The 25,000-nt window shown below is 45.3% G+C and overlaps 1 protein-coding gene across 1 annotated transcript in view; it reads right to left on the bottom strand.

The window, feature by feature from the left end:
- The window catches only part of LOC127928069 (cell adhesion molecule 2-like), a 166,870-nt gene that overhangs the window by 788 nt on the left and 141,082 nt on the right, over positions 1–25,000 (bottom strand). Inside the window, exons 7-8 of the mRNA XM_052515017.1 lie at positions 8,888–9,010; positions 1–455 (exon numbers count right to left, since the gene is read on the bottom strand). The exon at positions 1–455 is cut by the window's left edge and continues 788 nt beyond it. Coding sequence (XP_052370977.1) covers positions 340–455; positions 8,888–9,010 — 239 coding nt within the window. The 3' untranslated portion in view covers positions 1–339. The remainder of the gene's footprint in view (positions 456–8,887; positions 9,011–25,000) is intronic.

The following is a 25,000-nucleotide window of genomic DNA, read 5'->3' as shown; positions in this document are numbered from 1 at the left end:
GAGAGAGAGAGAGAGAGAGAGAGGGAGGTGAAAAGAGAGAGAGAGAGAGACAGACAGAGAGAGGTGAAGAGAAAGAGAGAGAAAGAGAGGTGTAGAGAAAGAGAGAGGTGAAAAGAGAGAGAGAGAGAGAGACAGAGAGAGGTGAAGAGAAAGAGAGAGAGAGCTGAGGAGACAGAGAGAGAGAGATGAAGAGAAAGAGATATCTAGAGAGATAATGAGATAGAGTGAGAGGGAGAGTTAGATAGAGAGAAAGAGGGGGCGGCAGACCAATCTAAACAAAGTACTCCTTCTTCTCCTCAGCACGTTTTTGGGGCAGCGGATCAGAGCGCCCTCTACAGTCTAGATAAAGTACTCCTTCTTCCCCTCGGCATGTGTGTTGCCCTCTGCGTTGATGATAGCTGTATCAGCATCCGGTGCATCGTCCGCTCCTTTGGCCTCGTTGGTCAGGTACGTTCCTATTGGACAACAGTCAGGAAGACAATATTTTGAGGTATGTTCCTATTGGACAACAAACAGGAAGACAATACGTGAGGTATATTCCTATTGGACAACAAACAGGAAGACAATACGTGAGGTATGTTCCTATTGGACAACAAACAGGAAGACAATACGTGAGGTATATTCCTATTGGACAACAAGAAGGAAACAAAAGTTTCTTGCTCCATCGTAGTCAGTGATAATCCTGTTTTCTTGAAACATGTTTTTTCTTCTTTAAACGGTCCTTCGAGCCGAATAGGAACATTGTCCCGGAACAGCCGCTTGATGATCGTCAATGGGCTATAAACTCTGGTCATAGTTGATCTGTTGTGCTAGTACTTGGTGTGTTACCTTGGCGGCTGGTCAGGTAAACCTGGTTATTGTAATTGGACGATAGACACTATATAGTTGATGAGGTGTGTTGGTCGTGTAGGTTACTTTTAAACCTGATATCTGGTTATAAAATGAACGGAGGTGGTCAGGTCTTAGATGTGTTGGTGAGGTGTGTTACTAAAAGGTGAAATACCTTAATGCCTGACTCTGTAACTGATTATAAACAGGAGGACAAACTGGATAGACAACGATAATTGGTCAGGTGTTTTACAGGTATTGTGTGTAACAGATACCGAAGGTGTCCTATCTCTCTGACAGACCAGGTACCTGACTATTAAACAGGTGTCCTATCTCTCTGACAGACCAGGTACCTGATATTAAACAGGTGTACTATCTCTCTGACAGACCAGGTACCTGACTATTAAACAGGTGTCCTATCTCTCTGTCAGACCAGGTACCTGATATTAAACAGGTGTACTATCTCTCTGTCAGACCAGGTACCTGACTAGTAAACAGGTGTCCTATCTCTCTGTCAGACCAGGTACCTGACTATTAAACAGGTGTCCTATCTCTCTGACAGACCAGGTACCTGACTAGTAAACAGGTGTACTATCTCTCTGACAGACCAGGTACCTGACTATTAAACAGGTGTCCTATCTCTCTGACAGACCAGGTACCTGACTAGTAAACAGGTGTACTATCTCTCTGACAGACCAGGTACCTGATATTAAACAGGTGTACTATCTCTCTGTCAGACCAGGTACCTGACTATTAAACAGGTGTCCTATCTCTCTGACAGACCAGGTACCTGACTATTAAACAGGTGTACTATCTCTCTGACAGACCAGGTACCTGACTATTAAACAGGTGTCCTATCTCTCTGTCAGACCAGGTACCTGACTATTAAACAGGTGTCCTATCTCTCTGTCAGACCAGGTACCTGACTATTAAACAGGTGTACTATCTCTCTGACAGACCAGGTACCTGACTATTAAACAGGTGTACTATCTATCTGACAGACCAGGTACCTGACTATTAAACAGGTGTCCTATCTCTCTGACAGACCAGGTACCTGACTATTAAACAGGTGTCCTATCTCTCTGACAGACCAGGTACCTGACTATTAAACAGGTGTCCTATCTCTCTGTCAGACCAGGTACCTGACTATTAAACAGGTGTCCTATCTCTCTGTCAGACCAGGTACCTGACTATTAAACAGGTGGTTAGGTGTCCTATCTCTCTGACAGACCAGGTACCTGACTATTAAACAGGTGTACTATCTCTCTGACAGACCAGGTACCTGACTATTAAACAGGTGTACTATCTCTCTGACAGACCAGGTACCTGACTATTAAACAGGTGTCCTATCTCTCTGACAGACCAGGTACCTGACTAGTAAACAGGTGTCCTATCTCTCTGACAGACCAGGTACCTGACTATTAAACAGGTGTACTATCTCTCTGTCAGACCAGGTACCTGACTATTAAACAGGTGTCCTATCTCTCTGACAGACCAGGTACCTGACTATTAAACAGGTGTACTATCTCTCTGACAGACCAGGTACCTGACTATTAAACAGGTGTCCTATCTATCTGACAGACCAGGTACCTGACTATTAAACAGGTGTACTATCTCTCTGACAGACCAGGTACCTGACTATTAAACAGGTGTCCTATCTCTCTGACAGACCAGGTACCTGACTATTAAACAGGTGTACTATCTCTCTGACAGACCAGGTACCTGACTATTAAACAGGTGTACTATCTCTCTGACAGACCAGGTACCTGACTATTAAACAGGTGTCCTATCTATCTGACAGACCAGGTACCTGACTATTAAACAGGTGTACTATCTCTCTGACAGACCAGGTACCTGACTATTAAACAGGTGTCCTATCTATCTGACAGACCAGGTACCTGACTATTAAACAGGTGTACTATCTCTCTGACAGACCAGGTACCTGACTATTAAACAGGTGTCCTATCTCTCTGTCAGACCAGGTACCTGACTATTAAACAGGTGGTTAGGTGTCCTATCTCTCTGACAGACCAGGTACCTGACTATTAAACAGGTGTACTATCTCTCTGACAGACCAGGTACCTGACTAGTAAACAGGTGTCCTATCTCTCTGACAGACCAGGTACCTGACTATTAAACAGGAGGTTAGGTGTACTATCTCTCTGACAGACCAGGTACCTGACTAGTAAACAGGTGTAAAATCTCTCTGACAGACCAGGTACCTGACTATTAAACAGGTGGTTAGGTGTCCTATCTCTCTGACAGACCAGGTACCTGACTATTAAACAGGTGGTTAGGTGTCCTATCTCTCTGACAGACCAGGTACCTGACTATTAAACAGGTGTACTATCTCTCTGACAGACCAGGTACCTGACTATTAAACAGGTGTACTATCTCTCTGTCAGACCAGGTACCTGACTAGTAAACAGGTGTCCTATCTCTCTGACAGACCAGGTACCTGATATTAAACAGGTGTACTATCTCTCTGTCAGACCAGGTACCTGACTATTAAACAGGTGTCCTATCTCTCTGACAGACCAGGTACCTGATATTAAACAGGTGTACTATCTCTGTGACAGACCAGGTACCTGACTATTAAACAGGTGTCCTATCTATCTGACAGACCAGGTACCTGACTATTAAACAGGTGTACTATCTCTCTGACAGACCAGGTACCTGACTATTAAACAGGTGTCCTATCTCTCTGACAGACCAGGTACCTGACTATTAAACAGGTGTACTATCTCTCTGACAGACCAGGTACCTGACTATTAAACAGGTGTCCTATCTCTCTGACAGACCAGGTACCTGACTATTAAACAGGTGTACTATCTCTCTGACAGACCAGGTACCTGACTATTAAACAGGTGTCCTATCTACCTGACAGACCAGGTACCTGACTATTAAACAGGTGTACTATCTCTCTGACAGACCAGGTACCTGACTATTAAACAGGTGTCCTATCTCTCTGTCAGACCAGGTACCTGACTATTAAACAGGTGGTTAGGTGTCCTATCTCTCTGACAGACCAGGTACCTGACTATTAAACAGGTGTACTATCTCTCTGACAGACCAGGTACCTGACTATTAAACAGGTGTCCTATCTCTCTGACAGACCAGGTACCTGACTATTAAACAGGTGTCCTATCTCTCTGACAGACCAGGTACCTGACTATTAAACAGGTGTACTATCTCTCTGACAGACCAGGTACCTGACTATTAAACAGGTGTACTATCTCTCTGTCAGACCAGGTACCTGACTATTAAACAGGTGTCCTATCTATCTGTCAGACCAGGTACCTGACTATTAGACAGGTGTCCTATCTCTCTGACAGACTAGGTACCTGTCAGGTGTGTTACTATCAGGAGATCTATAGTCAGGTGTGTTACTATCAGGAGACCTATAGTCAGGTGTGTTACTATCAGGAGACCTGTAGTCAGGTGTGTTACTATCAGGAGACCTGTAGTCAGGTGTGGTACTATCAGGAGACCTGTAGTCAGGTGTGTTACTATCAGGAGACCTATAGTCAGGTGTGTTACTATCAGGAGACCTATAGTCAGGTGTGTTACTATCAGGAGACCTATAGTCAGGTGTGTTACTATCAGGAGACCTATAGTCAGGTGTGTTACTATCAGGAGACCTGTAGTCAGGTGTGTTACTATCAGGAGACCTATAGTCAGGTGTGTTACTATCAGGAGACCTATAGTCAGGTGTGTTACTATCAGGAGACCTGTAGTCAGGTGTGTTACTATCAGGAGACCTGTAGTCAGGTGTGTTACTATCAGGAGACCTGTAGTCAGGTGTGTTACTATCAGGAGACATGTCGTCAGGTGTGTTACTATCAGAGACCTATAGTCATGTGTGTTACTATCAGGAGACCTATAGTCAGGTGTGTTATTATCAGGAGACCTATAGTCAGGTGTGTTACTACCAGGAGACCTGTAGTCAGGTGTGTTACTATCAGGAGACCTATAGTCAGGTGTGTTACTATCAGGAGACCTATAGTCAGGTGTGTTACTATCAGGAGACCTATAGTCAGGTGTGTTACTATCAGGAGACCATAGTCAGGTGTGTTACTATCAGGAGACCTGTAGTCAGGTGTGTTACTATCAGGAGACCTGTAGTCAGGTGTGTTACTATCAGGAGACCTGTAGTCAGGTGTGTTACTATCAGGAGACCTGTAGTCAGGTGTGTTACTATCAGGAGACCTATAGTCAGGTATGTTACTATCAGGAGACCTGTAGTCAGGTGTGTTACTATCAGGAGACCTGTAGTCAGGTGTGTTACTATCAGGAGACCTATAGTCAGGTGTGTTACTATCAGGAGACCTGTAGTCAGGTGTGTTACTATCAGGAGACCTGTAGTCAGGTGTGTTACTATCAGGAGACCTGTAGTCAGGTGTGTTACTATCAGGAGACCTGTAGTCAGGTGTGTTACTATCAGGAGACCTGTAGTCAGGTGTGTTACTATCAGGAGACCTGTAGTCAGGTGTGTTACTATCAGGAGACCTGTCGTCAGGTGTGTTACTATCAGGAGACCTATAGTCAGGTGTGTTACTATCAGGAGACCTGTAGTCAGGTGTGTTACTATCAGGAGACCTGTAGTCAGGTGTGTTACTATCAGGAGACCTGTAGTCAGGTGTGTTACTATCAGGAGACCTGTAGTCAGGTGTGTTACTATCAGGAGACCTGTAGTCAGGTGTGTTACTATCAGGAGACCTGTAGTCAGGTGTGTTACTATCAGGAGACCTGTAGTCAGGTGTGTTACTATCAGGAGACCTGTAGTCAGGTGTGTTACTATCAGGAGACCTGTAGTCAGGTGTGTTACTATCAGGAGACCTGTAGTCAGGTGTGTTACTATCAGGAGACCTGTAGTCAGGTGTGTTACTATCAGGAGACCTGTAGTCAGGTGTGTTACTATCAGGAGACATGTCGTCAGGTGTGTTACTATCAGGAGACCTGTAGTCAGGTGTGTTACTATCAGGAGACCTATAGTCAGGTGTGTTACTATCAGGAGACCTGTAGTCAGGTGTGTTACTATCAGGAGACCTATAGTCAGGTGTGTTACTATCAGGAGACCTGTAGTCAGGTGTGTTACTATCAGGAGACCTATAGTCAGGTGTGTTACTATCAGGAGACCTGTAGTCAGGTGTGTTACTATCAGGAGACCTATAGTCAGGTGTGTTACTATCAGGAGACCTGTAGTCAGGTATGTTACTATCAGGAGACCTGTAGTCAGGTGTGTTACTATCAGGAGACCTATAGTCAGGTATGTTACTATCGGGAGACCTGTAGTCAGGTGTGTTACTATCAGGAGACCTGTAGTCAGGTGTGTTACTATCAGGAGACCTATAGTCAGGTGTGTTATTATCAGGAGACCTATAGTCAGGTGTGTTACTATCAGGACACCTATAGTCAGGTGTGTTACTATCAGGAGACCTGTAGTCAGGTGTGTTACTATCAGGAGACCTGTAGTCAGGTGTGTTACTATCAGGAGACCTGTAGTCAGGTGTGTTACTATCAGGAGACCTATAGTCAGGTGTGTTACTATCAGGAGACCTGTAGTCAGGTGTGTTACTATCAGGAGACCTGTAGTCAGGTGTGTTACTATCAGGAGACCTATAGTCAGGTGTGTTACTATCAGGAGACCTATAGTCAGGTGTGTTACTATCAGGAGACCTGTAGTCAGGTGTGTTACTATCAGGAGACCTATAGTCAGGTGTGTTATTATCAGGAGACCTATAGTCAGGTGTGTTACTATCAGGAGACCTATAGTCAGGTGTGTTACTATCAGGAGACCTATAGTCAGGTGTGTTACTATCAGGAGACCTATAGTCAGGTGTGTTACTATCAGGAGACCTATAGTCAGGTGTGTTACTATCAGGAGACCTGTAGTCAGGTGTGTTACTATCAGGAGACCTATAGTCAGGTGTGTTACTATCAGGAGACCTATAGTCAGGTGTGTTACTATCAGGAGACCTGTAGTCAGGTGTGTTACTATCAGGAGACCTGTAGTCAGGTGTGTTACTATCAGGAGACCTGTAGTCAGGTGTGTTACTATCAGGAGACCTATAGTCAGGTGTGTTACTATCAGGAGACCTATAGTCAGGTGTGTTACTATCAGGAGACCTATAGTCAGGTGTGTTACTATCAGGAGACCTATAGTCAGGTGTGTTACTACCAGGAGACCTGTAGTCAGGTGTGTTACTATCAGGAGACCTATAGTCAGGTGTGTTACTATCAGGAGACCTATAGTCAGGTGTGTTACTATCAGGAGACCTATAGTCAGGTGTGTTACTATCAGGAGACCATAGTCAGGTGTGTTACTATCAGGAGACCTGTAGTCAGGTGTGTTACTATCAGGAGACCTGTAGTCAGGTGTGTTACTATCAGGAGACCTGTAGTCATGTGTGTTACTATCAGGAGACCTGTAGTCAGGTGTGTTACTATCAGGAGACCTATAGTCAGGTATGTTACTATCAGGAGACCTGTAGTCAGGTGTGTTACTATCAGGAGACCTGTAGTCAGGTGTGTTACTATCAGGAGACCTATAGTCAGGTGTGTTACTATCAGGAGACCTGTAGTCAGGTGTGTTACTATCAGGAGACCTGTCGTCAGGTGTGTTACTATCAGGAGACCTGTAGTCAGGTGTGTTACTATCAGGAGACCTATAGTCAGGTGTGTTACTATCAGGAGACCTGTAGTCAGGTGTGTTACTATCAGGAGACCTGTAGTCAGGTGTGTTACTATCAGGAGACCTGTCGTCAGGTGTGTTACTATCAGGAGACCTATAGTCAGGTGTGTTACTATCAGGAGACCTGTAGTCAGGTGTGTTACTATCAGGAGACCTGTAGTCAGGTGTGTTACTATCAGGAGACCTGTAGTCAGGTGTGTTACTATCAGGAGACCTGTAGTCAGGTGTGTTACTATCAGGAGACCTGTAGTCAGGTGTGTTACTATCAGGAGACCTGTAGTCAGGTGTGTTACTATCAGGAGACCTGTAGTCAGGTGTGTTACTATCAGGAGACCTGTAGTCAGGTGTGTTACTATCAGGAGACCTGTAGTCAGGTGTGTTACTATCAGGAGACCTGTAGTCAGGTGTGTTACTATCAGGAGACCTGTAGTCAGGTGTGTTACTATCAGGAGACCTGTAGTCAGGTGTGTTACTATCAGGAGACATGTCGTCAGGTGTGTTACTATCAGGAGACCTGTAGTCAGGTGTGTTACTATCAGGAGACCTATAGTCAGGTGTGTTACTATCAGGAGACCTGTAGTCAGGTGTGTTACTATCAGGAGACCTATAGTCAGGTGTGTTACTATCAGGAGACCTGTAGTCAGGTGTGTTACTATCAGGAGACCTATAGTCAGGTGTGTTACTATCAGGAGACCTGTAGTCAGGTGTGTTACTATCAGGAGACCTATAGTCAGGTGTGTTACTATCAGGAGACCTGTAGTCAGGTATGTTACTATCAGGAGACCTGTAGTCAGGTGTGTTACTATCAGGAGACCTATAGTCAGGTATGTTACTATCGGGAGACCTGTAGTCAGGTGTGTTACTATCAGGAGACCTGTAGTCAGGTGTGTTACTATCAGGAGACCTGTAGTCAGATGTGTTACTATCAGGAGACCTGTAGTCAGGTGTGTTACTATCAGGAGACCTATAGTCAGGTGTGTTACTATCAGGAGACCTGTAGTCAGGTGTGTTACTATCAGGAGACCTGTAGTCAGGTGTGTTACTATCAGGAGACCTGTAGTCAGGTGTGTTACTATCAGGAGACCTATAGTCAGGTGTGTTACTATCAGGAGACCTGTAGTCAGGTGTGTTACTATCAGGAGACCTGTAGTCAGGTGTGTTACTATCAGGAGACCTATAGTCAGGTGTGTTACTATCAGGAGACCTATAGTCAGGTGTGTTACTATCAGGAGACCTATAGTCAGGTGTGTTACTATTAGGAGACCTATAGTCAGGTGTGTTACTATCAGGAGACCTATAGTCAGGTGTGTTACCTCTATGTGTTTTACAGGTGTTGTGTGTTACAGGTACTGTCACATGTTGTACCTTTATGCCTGGCTAGGTAGCGGCCCAAAAAGATGATTAGACACAAGGTAACGAAGACCACCACCGCCACCACTCCACCAATCAGAGCATGGTCTGGTCCGCGCTGCCCCATGGCGTTGGGATCTGGAGAGAGAGGAGGGAAGGAGAGTTAAGGAGGGGAGGAGGGGGGAAAGGAGGGGGAGAGGAGAGGGAGAGTTAAGGAGGGGAGGAGGGGGGAAAGGAGAGGGAGAGGAGAGGGAGAGTTAAGGAGGGGAGGAGGGGGAAAGGGGGGAGAGGGAGAGTTAAGGAGGGGAGGAGGGGGAAAGGAGGGGAGAGGAGAGGGAGAGTTAAGGAGGGAGGAGGGGGAAAGGAGGGGGAGAGGAGGGGAGAAAGGAGGGGGAGAGGAGAGGGAGAGTTAAGGAGGGGAGGAGGGGGAAAGGGGGGAGAGGAGAGGGAGAGTTAAGGAGGGGAGGAGGGGGAGAGGAGGGGGAGAGGAGAGGGAGAGTTAAGGAGGGGAGGAGGGGGAAAGGGGGTTGGGAGAGGGAGAGTTAAGGAGGGGAGGAGGGGGGAAGGAGGGGGAGAGGAGAGGGAGAGTTAAGGAGGGGAGGAGGGGGAAAGGGGGTTGGGAGAGGAGAGGGAGAGTTAAGGAGGGGAGGAGGGGGGAATGGAGGGGGAGAGGAGAGGGAGAGTTAAGGAGGGGAGGAGGGGGAAGGAGGGGAGAGGAGAGGGAGAGTTAAGGAGGGGAGGAGGGGGAAAGGAGGGGGAGAGGAGAGGGAGAGTTAAGGAGGGGGAAAGGAGGGGGAAAGGAGGGGAGGAGGGGGAATGGAGGGGGAGAGGAGAGGGAGAGTTAAGGAGGGGGAAAGGAGGGGGAAAGGAGGGGGAGAGGAGAGGGAGAGTTAAGGAGGGGGAAAGGAGGGGGAAAGGAGGGGAGGAGGGGGAATGGAGGGGGAGAGGAGAGGGAGAGTTAAGGAGGTGAGGAGGGGGAAAGGGGGTTGGGAGAGGAGAGGGAGAGTTAAGGAGGGGAGGAGGGGGAATGGAGGGGGAGAGGAGAGGGAGAGTTAAGGAGGGGAGGAGGGGGAATGGAGGGGAGAGGAGAGGGAGAGTTAAGGAGGGCAGGAGGGGGAAAGGAGGGGGAGAGGAGAGGGAGAGTTAAGGAGGGGAGGAGGGGGAAAGGGGGGAGAGGAGAGGGAGAGTTAAGGAGGGGAGGAGGGGGAAAGGGGGTTGGGAGAGGAGAGGGAGAGTTAAGGAGGGAGGAGGGGGAATGGAGGGGGAGAGGAGAGGGAGAGTTAAGGAGGGGAGGAGGGGGAAAGGAGGGGGAGAGGAGAGGGAGAGTTGAGGAGGGGAGGAGGGGGAAAGGAGGGGAGAGGAGAGGGAGAGTTAAGGAGGGGAGGAGGGGGAATGGAGGGGAGAGGAGAGGGGAAAGGAGGGGAGGAGGGGGAATGGAGGGGGAGAGGAGAGGGAGAGTTAAGGAGGTGAGGAGGGGGAAAGGGGGTGGGGAGAGGAGAGGGAGTTAAGGAGGGGAGGAGGGGGAAAGGAGGGGGAAAGGAGGGGGAGAGGAGGGGGAAAGGAGGGGAGGAGGGGGAATGGAGGGGAGAGGAGAGGGAGAGTTAAGGAGGTGAGGAGGGGGGAAAGGGGGTGGGGAGAGGAGAGGGAGAGTTAAGGAGGGGAGGAGGGGGGAAAGGAGGGGGAGAGGAGAGGGAGAGTTAAGGAGGTGAGGAGGGGGGAAAGGGGGTGGGGAGAGGAGAGGGAGAGTTAAGGAGGGGAGGAGGGGGAAAGGAGGGGAGAGGAGAGGGAGAGTTAAGGAGGGGAGGAGGGGGGAAAGGAGGGGGAGAGGAGAGGGAGAGTTAAGGAGGGGAGGAGGGGGGAAAGGGGGTTGGGAGAGGAGAGGGAGAGTTAAGGAGGGAGGAGGGGGAATGGAGGGGAGAGGAGAGGGAGAGTTAAGGAGGGGAGGAGGGGGAAAGGAGGGGGAGAGGAGAGGGAGAGTTAAGGAGGGGAGGAGGGGGGAAAGGAGGGGGAGAGGAGAGGGAGAGTTAAGGAGGGGAGGAGGGGGAAAGGAGGGGAGAGGAGAGGAGAGTTAAGGAGGGGAGGAGGGGGGAAGGAGGGTGGGGAGAGGAGAGGGAGAGTTAAGGAGGGGAGGAGGGGGAAAGGGGGTGGGGAGAGGAGGGGGTAAGGAGAGAAGGGGAGGGAGGTTGAGTTTTATGATATTTCTTTTATCTCTCAGATATCGGACAGACAACTTCCTTTTGATTTTAGCATCGTCACACACACACACACACACACACACACACACACACACACACACACACACACACACACACACACACACACACACACACACACACACACACACACACACACACACACACACACACACACACACACACACACACACACACACACACACACACACACACACACACACACACACACACACACACACACCTGCATACTGGGGCGGCAGCGTAGCCTATTGGTTAGGGCGTTGGACTAGTAACCGGAAGGTTGCGAATTCAAACCCCCGAGCTGACAAGGTACAAATCTGTCGTTCTGCCCCTGAACAGGCAGTTGACCCGCTGGTCGCAGGCCGTCATTGAAAAGAAGAATGTGTTCTTAACTGACTTGCCTAGTTAAATAAAGGTAAAATAAAAATAAAAAAATAATAATAAATACACACACCACCTCTACCTAAGTAGGTTATGGATAACATATCCCCATCCGAGTCCGTGTGGCTCCTGAAAGGCCTCATCCAGGCCACAGAAGGCCACCTTATAAAAACATGGCTGTTATGTACTAGACGAGGAACGGTTTGTGTTGTTAATTATAGGTCATTCTACAGTATAATTTCACCGGGTCATCTCATTCACAGCAACAGGGGACGCGTTGGGACTTTATTCTCTACATTCATTCTATAAATATTGACACTTTATTCTCTACATTCATTCTATAAATATTGACACTTTATTCAGAACATTATTTAGACTTTATTCTCATAAAAAGTACTGCAAAGTACCACTAACCATCCGGGTTTCTTTTATCTTCTCTTGAAGCAGAATATCAATATAATAATTATAATAATAACCAGTGAATGTAGATGAAACTACAGACAGAATAAGACTACAGACCATGTTCAGGGTAATCAGGAAGAAGACTACAGACCATGTTCAGGGTAATCAGGAAGAAGACTACAGACCATGTTCAGGGTAATCAGGAAGAAGACTACAGACCATGTTCAGGGTAATCAGGAAGAAGACCTGACTACAGACCATGTTCAGGGTAATCAGGAAGAAGACTACAGACCATGTTCAGGGTAATCAGGAAGAAGACCTGACTACAGACCATGTTCAGGGTAATCAGGAAGAAGACTACAGACCATGTTCAGGTTAATCAGGAAGAAGACTACAGACCATGTTCAGGTTAATCAGGAAGAAGACTACAGACCATGTTCAGGTTAATCAGGAAGAAGACTACAGACCATGTTCAGGGTAATCAGGAAGAAGACTACAGACCATGTTCAGGTAATCAGGAAGAAGACCATGTTCACAGACCATGTTCAGGTTAATCAGGTAGAAGACTACAGACCATGTTCAGGTTAATCAGGAAGAAGACTACAGACCATGTTCAGGTTAATCAGGAAGAAGACTACAGACCATGTTCAGGTTAATCAGGAAGAAGACTACAGACCATGTTCAGGTTAATCAGGAAGAAGACTACAGACCATGTTCAGGTTAATCAGGAAGAAGACTACAGACCATGTTCAGGTTAATCAGGAAGAAGACTACAGACCATGTTCAGGTTAATCAGGAAGAAGACTACAGACCATGTTCAGGTTAATCAGGAAGAAGACCTGACTACAGACCATGTTCAGGTTAATCAGGAAGAAGACCTGACTACAGACCATGTTCAGGTTAATCAGAATCAGGAAGACTACAGACCATGTTCAGGTTAATCAGGAAGAAGACCTGACTACAGACCATGTTCAGGTTAATCAGGAAGACCTGAGACTGTTCAGGTTAATCAGACCATGTTCAGGTTAATCAGGAAGAAGACTACAGACCATGTTCAGGTTAATCAGGAAGAAGACTACAGACCATGTTCAGGTTAATCAGGAAGAAGACCTGACTACAGACCATGTTCAGGTTAATCAGGAAGAAGACTACAGACCATGTTCAGGTTAATCAGGAAGAAGACTACAGACCATGTTCAGGTTAATCAGGAAGAAGACTACAGACCATGTTCAGGTTAATCAGGAAGAAGACTACAGACCATGTTCAGGTTAATCAGGAAGAAGACTACAGACCATGTTCAGGTTAATCAGGAAGAAGACCTGACTACAGACCATGTTCAGGTTAATCAGGAAGAAGACTACAGACCATGTTCAGGTTAATCAGGAAGAAGACTACAGACCATGTTCAGGTTAATCAGGAAGAAGACTACAGACCATGTTCAGGTTAATCAGGAAGAAGACTACAGACCATGTTCAGGTTAATCAGGAAGAAGACTACAGACCATGTTCAGGTTAATCAGGAAGAAGACCTGACTACAGACCATGTTCAGGTTAATCAGGAAAGACTAGACTACAGACCATGTTCAGGTTAATCAGGAAGAAGACTACAGACCATGTTCAGGTTAATCAGGAAGAAGACTACAGACCATGTTCAGGTTAATCAGGAAGAAGACTACAGACCATGTTCAGGTTAATCAGGAAGAAGACTACAGACCATGTTCAGGTTAATCAGGAAAGACTAGACCATACAGACCATGTTCAGGTTAATCAGGAAGAAGACTACAGACCATGTTCAGGTTAATCAGGAAGAAGACTACAGACCATGTTCAGGTTAATCAGGAAGAAGACTACAGACCATGTTCAGGTTAATCAGGAAGAAGACCTGACAGACCATGTTCAGGTTAATCAGGAAGAAGACTACAGACCATGTTCAGGGTAATCAGGAAGAAGACTACAGACCATGTTCAGGGTAATCAGGAAGAAGACTACAGACCATGTTCAGGTTAATCAGGAAGAAGACTACAGACCATGTTCAGGTTAATCAGGTAGAAGACTACAGACCATGTTCAGGGTAATCAGGAAGAAGACTACAGACCATGTTCAGGTTAATCAGGAAGAAGACTACAGACCATGTTCAGGTTAATCAGGAAGAAGACTACAGACCATGTTCAGGTTAATCAGGAAGAAGACTACAGACCATGTTCAGGTTAATCAGGAAGAAGACCTGACAGACCATGTTCAGGTTAATCAGGAAGAAGACTACAGACCATGTTCAGGTTAATCAGGAAGAAGACTACAGACCATGTTCAGGTTAATCAGGAAGAAGACTACAGACCATGTTCAGGTTAATCAGGAAGAAGACTACAGACCATGTTCAGGTTAATCAGGAAGAAGACTACAGACCATGTTCAGGTTAATCAGGAAGAAGACTACAGACCATGTTCAGGTTAATCAGGAAGAAGACTACAGACCATGTTCAGGTTAATCAGGAAGAAGACCATGTTCACAGACCATGTTCAGGGTAATCAGGAAGAAGACTACAGACCATGTTCAGGGTAATCAGGAAGAAGACTACAGACCATGTTCAGGTTAATCAGGAAGAAGACTACAGACCATGTTCAGGTTAATCAGGAAGAAGACTCAGACCATGTTCAGGTTAATCAGAAGAAGACTACAGACCATGTTCAGGTTAATCAGGAAGAAGACTACAGACCATGTTCAGGTTAATCAGGAAGAAGACTACAGACCATGTTCAGGTTAATCAGGAAGAAGACTACAGACCATGTTCAGGTTAATCAGGAAGAAGACCTGACTACAGACCATGTTCAGGTTAATCAGGAAGAAGACTACAGACCATGTTCAGGTTAATCAGGAAAAGACTACAGACCATGTTCAGGTTAATCAGGAAGAAGACTACAGACCATGTTCAGGGTAATCAGGAAGAAGACTACAGACCATGTTCAGGGTAATCAGGAAGAAGACTACAGACCATGTTCAGGTTAATCAGGAAGAAGACTACAGACCATGTTCAGGGTAATCAGGAAGAAGACTACAGACCATGTTCAGGGTAATCAGGAAGAAGACTACAGACCATGTTCAGGTTAATCAGGAAGAAGACTACAGACCATGTTCAGGTTAATCAGGAAGAAGACTACAGACCATGTTCAGGTTAATCAGGTAGAAGACTACAGACCATGTTCAGGGTAATCAGGAAGAAGACTACAGACCATGTTCAGGTTAATCAGGAAGAAGACTACAGACCATGTTCAGGGTAATCAGGAAGAAGACAGACCATGTTCAGGTTAATCAGGAAGAAGACAACAGACCATGTTCAGGTTAATCAGGAAGAAGACTACAGACCATGTTCAGGTTAATCAGGAAGAAGACTACAGACCATGTTCAGGTTAATCAGGAAGAAGACTACAGACCATGTTCAGGTTAATCAGGAAGAAGACTACAGACCATGTTCAGGTTAATCAGGAAGAAGACTACAGACCATGTTCAGGTTAATCAGGAAGAAGACTACAGACCATGTTCAGGTTAATCAGGAAGAAGACTACAGACCATGTTCAGGTTAATCAGGAAGAAGACCTGACTACAGACCATGTTCAGGTTAATCAGGAAGAAGACCTGACTACAGACCATGTTCAGGTTAATCAGGAAGAAGACTACAGACCATGTTCAGGTTAATCAGGAAGAAGACTACAGACCATGTTCAGGTTAATCAGGAAGAAGACTACAGACCATGTTCAGGTTAATCAGGAAGAAGACTACAGACCATGTTCAGGGTAATCAGGAAGAAGACTACAGACCATGTTCAGGTTAATCAGGAAGAAGACTACAGACCATGTTCAGGTTAATCAGGAAGAAGACTACAGACCATGTTCAGGTTAATCAGGAAGAACTACAGACCATGTTCAGGTTAATCAGGAAGAAGACTACAGACCATGTTCAGGTTAATCAGGAAGAAGACCTGAATACAGACCATGTTCAGGTTAATCAGGAAGAAGACCATGTTCAGACCAGACCATGTTCAGGTTAATCAGGAAGAAGACTACAGACCATGTTCAGGGTAATCAGGAAGAAGACCTGACTACAGACCATGTTCAGGTTAATCAGGAAGAAGACTACAGACCATGTTCAGGTTAATCAGGAGGAAGACTACAGACCATGTTCAGGTTAATCAGGAGGAAGACTACAGACCATGTTCAGGGTAATCAGGAAGAAGACCTGACTACAGACCATGTTCAGGGTAATCAGGAAGAAGACTACAGACCATGTTCAGGTTAATCAGGAAGAAGACCTGACTACAGACCATGTTCAGGTTAATCAGGAAGAAGACCTGACTACAGACCATGTTCAGGTTAATCAGGAAGAAGACTACAGACCATGTTCAGGTTAATCAGGAAGAAGACTACAGACCATGTTCAGGTTAATCAGGAAGAAGACTACAGACCATGTTCAGGTTAATCAGGAAGAAGACTACAGACCATGTTCAGGTTAATCAGGAAGAAGACTACAGACCATGTTCAGGTTAATCAGGAAGAAGACTACAGACCATGTTCAGGTTAATCAGGAAGAAGACTACAGACCATGTTCAGGTTAATCAGGAAGAAGACTACAGACCATGTTCAGGTTAATCAGGAAGAAGACTACAGACCATGTTCAGGTTAATCAGGAAGAAGACTACAGACCATGTTCAGGTTAATCAGGAAGAAGACTACAGACCATGTTCAGGTTAATCAGGAAGAAGACTACAGACCATGTTCAGGTTAATCAGGAAGAAGACCTGACTACAGACCATGTTCAGGTTAATCAGGAAGAAGACCTGACTACAGACCATGTTCAGGTTAATCAGGAAGAAGACTACAGACCATGTTCAGGTTAATCAGGAAGAAGACTACAGACCATGTTCAGGTTAATCAGGAAGACCTGACAGGAAGAAGACTACAGACCATGTTCAGGTTAATCAGGAAGAAGACTACAGACCATGTTCAGGGTAATCAGGAAGAAGACTACAGACCATGTTCAGGTAATCAGGAAGAAGACTACAGACCATGTTCAGGTTAATCAGGAAGAAGACTACAGACCATGTTCAGGTTAATCAGGAAGAAGACTACAGACCATGTTCAGGTTAATCAGGAAGAAGACTACAGACCATGTTCAGGTTAATCAGGAAGAAGACCTGACTACAGACCATGTTCAGGTTAATCAGGAAGAAGACTACAGACCATGTTCAGGTTAATCAGGAAGAAGACTACAGACCATGTTCAGGTTAATCAGGAAGAAGACTACAGACCATGTTCAGGTTAATCAGGAAGAAGACTACAGACCATGTTCAGGTTAATCAGGAAGAAGACTACAGACCATGTTCAGGTTAATCAGGAAGAAGACTACAGACCATGTTCAGGGTAATCAGGAAGAAGACTACAGACCATGTTCAGGGTAATCAGGAAGAAGACCTGACTACAGACCATGTTCAGGTTAATCAGGAAGAAGACTACAGACCATGTTCAGGTTAATCAGGAAGAAGACTACAGACCATGTTCAGGTTAATCAGGAAGAAGACTACAGACCATGTTCAGGTTAATCAGGAAGAAGACTACAGACCATGTTCAGGTTAATCAGGAAGAAGACCTGACTACAGACCATGTTCAGGTTAATCAGGAAGAAGACTACAGACCATGTTCAGGTTAATCAGGAAGAAGACTACAGACCATGTTCAGGTTAATCAGGAAGAAGACTACAGACCATGTTCAGGTTAATCAGGAAGAAGACTACAGACCATGTTCAGGTTAATCAGGAAGAAGACTACAGACCATGTTCAGGTTAATCAGGAAGAAGACTACAGACCATGTTCAGGTAATCAGGAAGAAGACTACAGACCATGTTCAGGTTAATCAGGAAGAAGACTACAGACCATGTTCAGGTTAATCAGGAAGAAGACCTGACTACAGACCATGTTCAGGTTAATCAGGAAGAAGACCTGACTACAGACCATGTTCAGGTTAATCAGGAAGAAGACTACAGACCATGTTCAGGTTAATCAGGAAGAAGACTACAGACCATGTTCAGGTTAATCAGGAAGAAGACACTACAGACCATGTTCAGGTTAATCAGGAAGAAGACTACAGACCATGTTCAGGGTAATCAGGAAGAAGACTACAGACCATGTTCAGGGTAATCAGGAAGAAGACTACAGACCATGTTCAGGTTAATCAGGAAGAAGACTACAGACCATGTTCAGGTTAATCAGGAAGAAGACTACAGACCATGTTCAGGTTAATCAGGAAGAAGACTACAGACCATGTTCAGGTTAATCAGGAAGAAGACCTGACTACAGACCATGTTCAGGTTAATCAGGAAGAAGACTACAGACCATGTTCAGGTTAATCAGGAAGAAGACTACAGACCATGTTCAGGTTAATCAGGAAGAAGACTACAGACCATGTTCAGGTTAATCAGGAAGAAGACTACAGACCATGTTCAGGTTAATCAGGAAGAAGACTACAGACCATGTTCAGGTTAATCAGGAAGAAGACTACAGACCATGTTCAGGCTAATCAGGAAGAAGACTACAGACCATGTTCAGGGTAATCAGGAAGAAGACTACAGACCATGTTCAGGTTAATCAGGAAGAAGACCTGACTACAGACCATGTTCAGGTTAATCAGGAAGAAGACCTGACTACAGACCATGTTCAGGTTAATCAGGAAGAAGACTACAGACCATGTTCAGGGTAATCAGGAAGAAGACTACAGACCATGTTCAGGTTAATCAGGAAGAAGACTGACTAGACCATGTTCAGGTTAATCAGGAAGAAGACTACAGACCATGTTCAGGTTAATCAGACCACCATGTTCAGGTTAATCAGGAAGAAGACTACAGACCATGTTCAGGTTAATCAGGAAGACTACAGACCATGTTCAGGTTAATCAGGAAGAAGACCTGACTACAGACCATGTTCAGGTTAATCAGGAAGAAGACCTGACTACAGACCATGTTCAGGTTAATCAGGAAGAAGACCTGACTACAGACCATGTTCAGGTTAATCAGGAAGAAGACCTGACTACAGACCATGTTCAGGTTAATCAGGAAGACTACAGACCATGACTAGAAGACACTACAGACCATGTTCAGGTTAATCAGGAAGAAGACCTGACTACAGACCATGTTCAGGTTAATCAGGAAGAAGACTACAGACCATGTTCAGGTTAATCAGGAAGAAGACCTGACTACAGACCATGTTCAGGTTAATCAGGAAGAAGACCTGACTACAGACCATGTTCAGGTTAATCAGGAAGAAGACTACAGACCATGTTCAGGTTAATCAGGAAGAAGACCTGACTACAGACCATGTTCAGGTTAATCAGGAAGAAGACCTGACTACAGACCATGTTCAGGTTAATCAGGAAGAAGACCTGACTACAGACCATGTTCAGGTTAATCAGGAAGAAGACCTGACTACAGACCATGTTCAGGTTAATCAGGAAGAAGACTACAGACCATGTTCAGGTTAATCAGGAAGAAGACCTGACTACAGACCATGTTCAGGTTAATCAGGAAGAAGACCTGACTACAGACCATGTTCAGGGTAATCAGGAAGAAGACCTGACTACAGACCATGTTCAGGTTAATCAGGAAGAAGACCTGACTACAGACCATGTTCAGGGTAATCAGGAAGAAGACCTGACTACAGACCATGTTCAGGTTAATCAGGAAGAAGACCTGACTACAGACCATGTTCAGGTTAATCAGGAAGAAGACCTGACTACAGACCATGTTCAGGTTAATCAGGAAGAAGACCTGACTACAGACCATGTTCAGGTTAATCAGGAAGAAGACCTGACTACAGACCATGTTCAGGTTAATCAGGAAGAAGACCTGACTACAGACCATGTTCAGGTTAATCAGGAAGAAGACTACAGACCATGTTCAGGTTAATCAGGAAGAAGACCTGACTACAGACCATGTTCAGGTTAATCAGGAAGAAGACTACAGACCATGTTCAGGTTAATCAGGAAGAAGACCTGACTACAGACCATGTTCAGGCTAATCAGGAAGAAGACTACAGACCATGTTCAGGTTAATCAGGAAGAAGACCTGACTACAGACCATGTTCAGGCTAATCAGGAAGAAGACCTGACTACAGACCATGTTCAGGCTAATCAGGAAGAAGACCTGACTACAGACCATGTTCAGGCTAATCAGGAAGAAGACTACAGACCATGTTCAGGTTAATCAGGAAGAAGACCTGACTACAGACCATGTTCAGGCTAATCAGGAAGAAGACCTGACTACAGACCATGTTCAGGCTAATCAGGAAGAAGACTACAGACCATGTTCAGGTTAATCAGGAAGAAGACCTGACTACAGACCATGTTCAGGCTAATCAGGAAGAAGACTACAGACCATGTTCAGGTTAATCAGGAAGAAGACTACAGACCATGTTCAGGGTAATCAGGAAGAAGACCTGACTACAGACCATGTTCAGGCTAATCAGGAAGAAGACCTGACTACAGACCATGTTCAGGTTAATCAGGAAGAAGACTACAGACCATGTTCAGGGTAATCAGGAAGAAGACCTGACTACAGACCATGTTCAGGCTAATCAGGAAGACTACAGACCATGTTCAGGTTAATCAGGAAGAAGACTACAGACCATGTTCAGGGTAATCAGGAAGAAGACCTGACTACAGACCATGTTCAGGCTAATCAGGAAGAAGACTACAGACCATGTTCAGGTTAATCAGGAAGAAGACTACAGACCATGTTCAGGTTAATCAGGAAGAAGACTACAGACCATGTTCAGGTTAATCAGGAAGAAGACTACAGACCATGTTCAGGTTAATCAGGAAGAAGACTACAGACCATGTTCATGTTAATCAGGAAGAAGACCACAGACCATGTTCAGGGTAATCAGGAAGAAGACCTGACTACAGACCATGTTCAGGGTAATCAGGAAGAAGACGACAGACCATGTTCATGTTAATCAGGAAGAAGACCACAGACCATGTTCAGGGTAATCAGGAAGAAGACCTGACTACAGACCATGTTCAGGGTAATCAGGAAGAAGACCTGACTACAGACCATGTTCAGGGTAATCAGGAAGAAGACTACAGACCATGTTCAGGGTAATCAGGAAGAAGACTACAGACCATGTTCAGGTTAATCAGGAAGAAGACTACAGACCATGTTCAGGGTAATCAGGAAGAAGACAACAGACCATGTTCAGGTTAAACAGGAAGAAGACGACAGACCATGTTCAGGGTAATCAGGAAGAAGACTACAGACCATGTTCAGGGTAATCAGGAAGAAGACAACAGACCATGTTCAGGGTAATCAGGAAGAAGACAACAGACCATGTTCAGGGTAATCAGGAAGAAGACAACAGACCATGTTCAGGGTAATCAGGAAGAAGACAACAGACCATGTTCAGGGTAATCAGGAAGAAGACAACAGACCATGTTCAGGGCAATCAGGAAGAAGACAACAGACCATGTTCAGGTTAATCAGGAAGAAGACAACAGACCATGTTCAGGGTAATCAGGAAGAAGACAACAGACCATGTTCAGGGTAATCAGGAAGAAGACAACAGACCATGTTCAGGGTAATCAGGAAGAAGACCACAGACCATGTTCAGGGTAATCAGGAAGAAGACAACAGACCATGTTCAGGGTAATCAGGAAGAAGACAACAGACCATGTTCAGGGTAATCAGGAAGAAGACAACAGACCATGTTCAGGGTAATCAGGAAGAAGACAACAGACCATGTTCAGGGTAATCAGGAAGAAGACCACAGACCATGTTCAGGGTAATCAGGAAGAAGACAACAGACCATGTTCAGGGTAATCAGGAAGAAGACCACAGACCATGTTCAGGGTAATCAGGAAGAAGACCACAGACCATGTTCAGGGTAATCAGGAAGAAGACAACAGACCATGTTCAGGGTAATCAGGAAGAAGACATGACTACAGACCATGTTCAGGCTAATCAAGAAGAAGACGACAGACCATGTTCAGGGTAATCAGGTAGAAGACCTGACTACAGACCATGTTCAGGTTAATCAGGAAGAAGACTACTGACCATGTTCAGGGTAATCAGGAAGAAGACCTGACTACTGACCATGTTCAGGGTCATCAGGAAGAAGACTACTGACCATGTTCAGGGTAATCAGGAAGAAGACTACAGACCATGTTCAGGTTAATCAGGTAGAAGACTACAGACCATGTTCAGGTTAATCAGGTAGAAGACCTGACTACAGACCATGTTCAGGGTAATCAGGAAGAAGACGACAGACCATGTTCAGGGTAATCAGGTAGAAGACTACAGACCATGTTCAGGGTAATCAGGAAGAAGACTACAGACCATGTTCAGGGTAATCAGGAAGAAGACTACAGACCATGTTCAGGTTAATCAGGTAGAAGACTACAGACCATGTTCAGGGTAATCAGGAAGAAGACTACAGACCATGTTCAGGGTAATCAGGAAGACGACTACAGACCATGTTCAGGGTAATCAGGTAGAAGACCTGACTACAGACCATGTTCAGGCTAATCAGGAAGAAGACTACAGACCATGTTCAGGTTAATCAGGAAGAAGACTACAGACCATGTTCAGGCTAATCAGGAAGAAGACCTGACTACAGACCATGTTCAGGCTAATCAGGAAGAAGACCTGACTACAGACCATGTTCAGGCTAATCAGGTAGAAGACTACAGACCATGTTCAGGGTAATCAGGTAGAAGACCTGACTACAGACCATGTTCAGGTTAATCAGGTAGAAGACTACAGACCATGTTCAGGTTAATCAGGTAGAAGACCTGACTACAGACCATGTTCAGGGTAATCAGGAAGAAGACGACAGACCATGTTCAGGGTAATCAGGAAGAAGACTACAGACCATGTTCAGGGTAATCAGGAAGAAGACTACAGACCATGTTCAGGCTAATCAGGAAGAAGACTACAGACCATGTTCAGGTTAATCAGGAAGAAGACTACAGACCATGTTCAGGGTAATCAGGAAGAAGACGACAGACCATGTTCAGGGTAATCAGGTAAAAGACCTGACGACAGACCATGTTCAGGCTAATCAGGAAGAAGACTACAGACCATGTTCAGGTTAATCAGGAAGAAGACTACAGACCATGTTCAGGCTATTCAGGAAGAAGACCTGACTACAGACCATGATCAGGTTAATCAGGAAGAAGACTACAGACCATGTTCAGGGTAATCAGGAAGAAGACTACAGACCATGTTCAGGGTAATCAGGAAGAAGACTACAGACCATGTTCAGGGTAATCAGGTAGAAGACTACAGACCATGTTCAGGTTAATCAGGAAGAAGACCTGACTACAGACCATGTTCAGGGTAATTAGGAAGAAGACTACAGACCACGTTCAGGGTAATCAGGAAGAAGACCTGACTACAGACCATGTTCAGGTTAATCAGGAGGAAGACTACAGACCATGTTCAGGTTAATCAGGAAGAAGACCTGACTACAGACCATGTTCAGGGTAATGAGGAAGAAGACTACAGACCATGTTCAGGGTAATTAGGAAGAAGACTACAGACCATGTTCAGGCTAATCAGGAAGAAGACTACAGACCATGTTCAGGTTAATCAGGAAGAAGACTACAGACCATGTTCAGGCTATTCAGGAAGAAGACCTGACTACAGACCATGTTCAGGCTAATCAGGAAGAAGACTACAGACCATGTTCAGGGTAATTAGGAAGAAGACTACAGACCATGTTCAGGGTAATCAGGAAGAAGACCTGACTACAGACCATGTTCAGGCTAATCAGGAAGAAGACCTGACTACAGACCATGTTCAGGCTAATCAGGAAGAAGACTACAGACCATGTTCAGGGTAATCAGGAAGAAGACCTGACTACAGACCATGTTCAGGCTAATCAGGAAGAAGACCTGACTACAGACCATGTTCAGGGTAATTAGGAAGAAGACTACAGACCATAATAATAATAATAATAATATATGCCATTTAGCAGACGCTTTTATCCAAAGCGACTTACAGTCATGTGTGCATACATTCTACGTATGGGTGGTCCCGGGAATCGAACCCACTACCCTGACCATGTTCAGGGTAATCAGGAAGAAGACTACAGACCATGTCCTCTATGGAGTAAACCTTGCGAATGCACTATATACGGAATAAGTTGCCATAGTTCTCTGGTCTAAAGTAGTGCACTATATAGGGAATAGGGTGCATTAGGGCTCTGGTCTAAAGTAGTGCACTACCTAGGGAATAGGGTGTCATAGGGCTCTGGTCTAAAGTAGTGCACTACCTAGGGAATAGGGTGCCATAGGGCTCTGGTCTAAAGTAGTGCACTATATAGGGAATAGGGTGTAATAGGGCTCTGGTCTAAAGTAGTGCACTATATAGGGAATAGGGTGTCATAGGGCTCTGGTCTAAAGTAGTGCACTATATAGGGAATAGGGTGTCATAAGGCTCTGGTCTAAAGTAGTGCACTACCTAGGGAATAGGGTGCCATAGGGCTCTGGTCTAAAGTAGTGCACTATATAGGGAATAGGGTGTCATAGGGCTCTGGTCTAAAGTAGTGCACTATATAGGGAATAGGGTGTCATAGGGCTCTGGTCTAAAGTAGTGCACTATATAGGGAATAGGGTGCCATATGGCTCCGGTCTAAAGTAGTGCACTATATAGGGAATAGGGTGTCATAGGGCTCTGGTCTAAAGTAGTGCACTATATAGGGAATATGGTGTCATAGGGCTCTGTCCAAAGTAGTGCACTATGTAGTGTGCCATTTGGAACATAGGTTTTGTTAGGTGCCCTTCCCACTACTCCACAGAGGCTTTCTCTCATGTATCCTAACATTTGACCCATGCCCTAGTTTCTGTCCTGTGTCCTGTTTTTCAAATCCTCACAGAATGGAATGAATACTGCATTTTTGATTAACTTCATCCAGCCCAGACACATCGTATGTGGTTTTGTCTTCACTGACACCAAACTATAGCAGACTTGTGGCTCATTCTGTGCTGAGGTATTTGGTATTTGTATGTGTGTTTGGGTGTAACAGGCCATGACAGAGGGCTGATAGGGGGCAGTCAGACAGACAGACAGAACAGAGGGAAGAGAGAGAACTGAAT

Source organism: Oncorhynchus keta, unplaced genomic scaffold (genome assembly GCF_023373465.1).
Source record: "Oncorhynchus keta strain PuntledgeMale-10-30-2019 unplaced genomic scaffold, Oket_V2 Un_scaffold_20464_pilon_pilon, whole genome shotgun sequence".
Classification (NCBI taxonomy): domain Eukaryota; kingdom Metazoa; phylum Chordata; class Actinopteri; order Salmoniformes; family Salmonidae; genus Oncorhynchus; species Oncorhynchus keta.
This window is presented reverse-complemented; position numbering and strand designations above follow the sequence as displayed.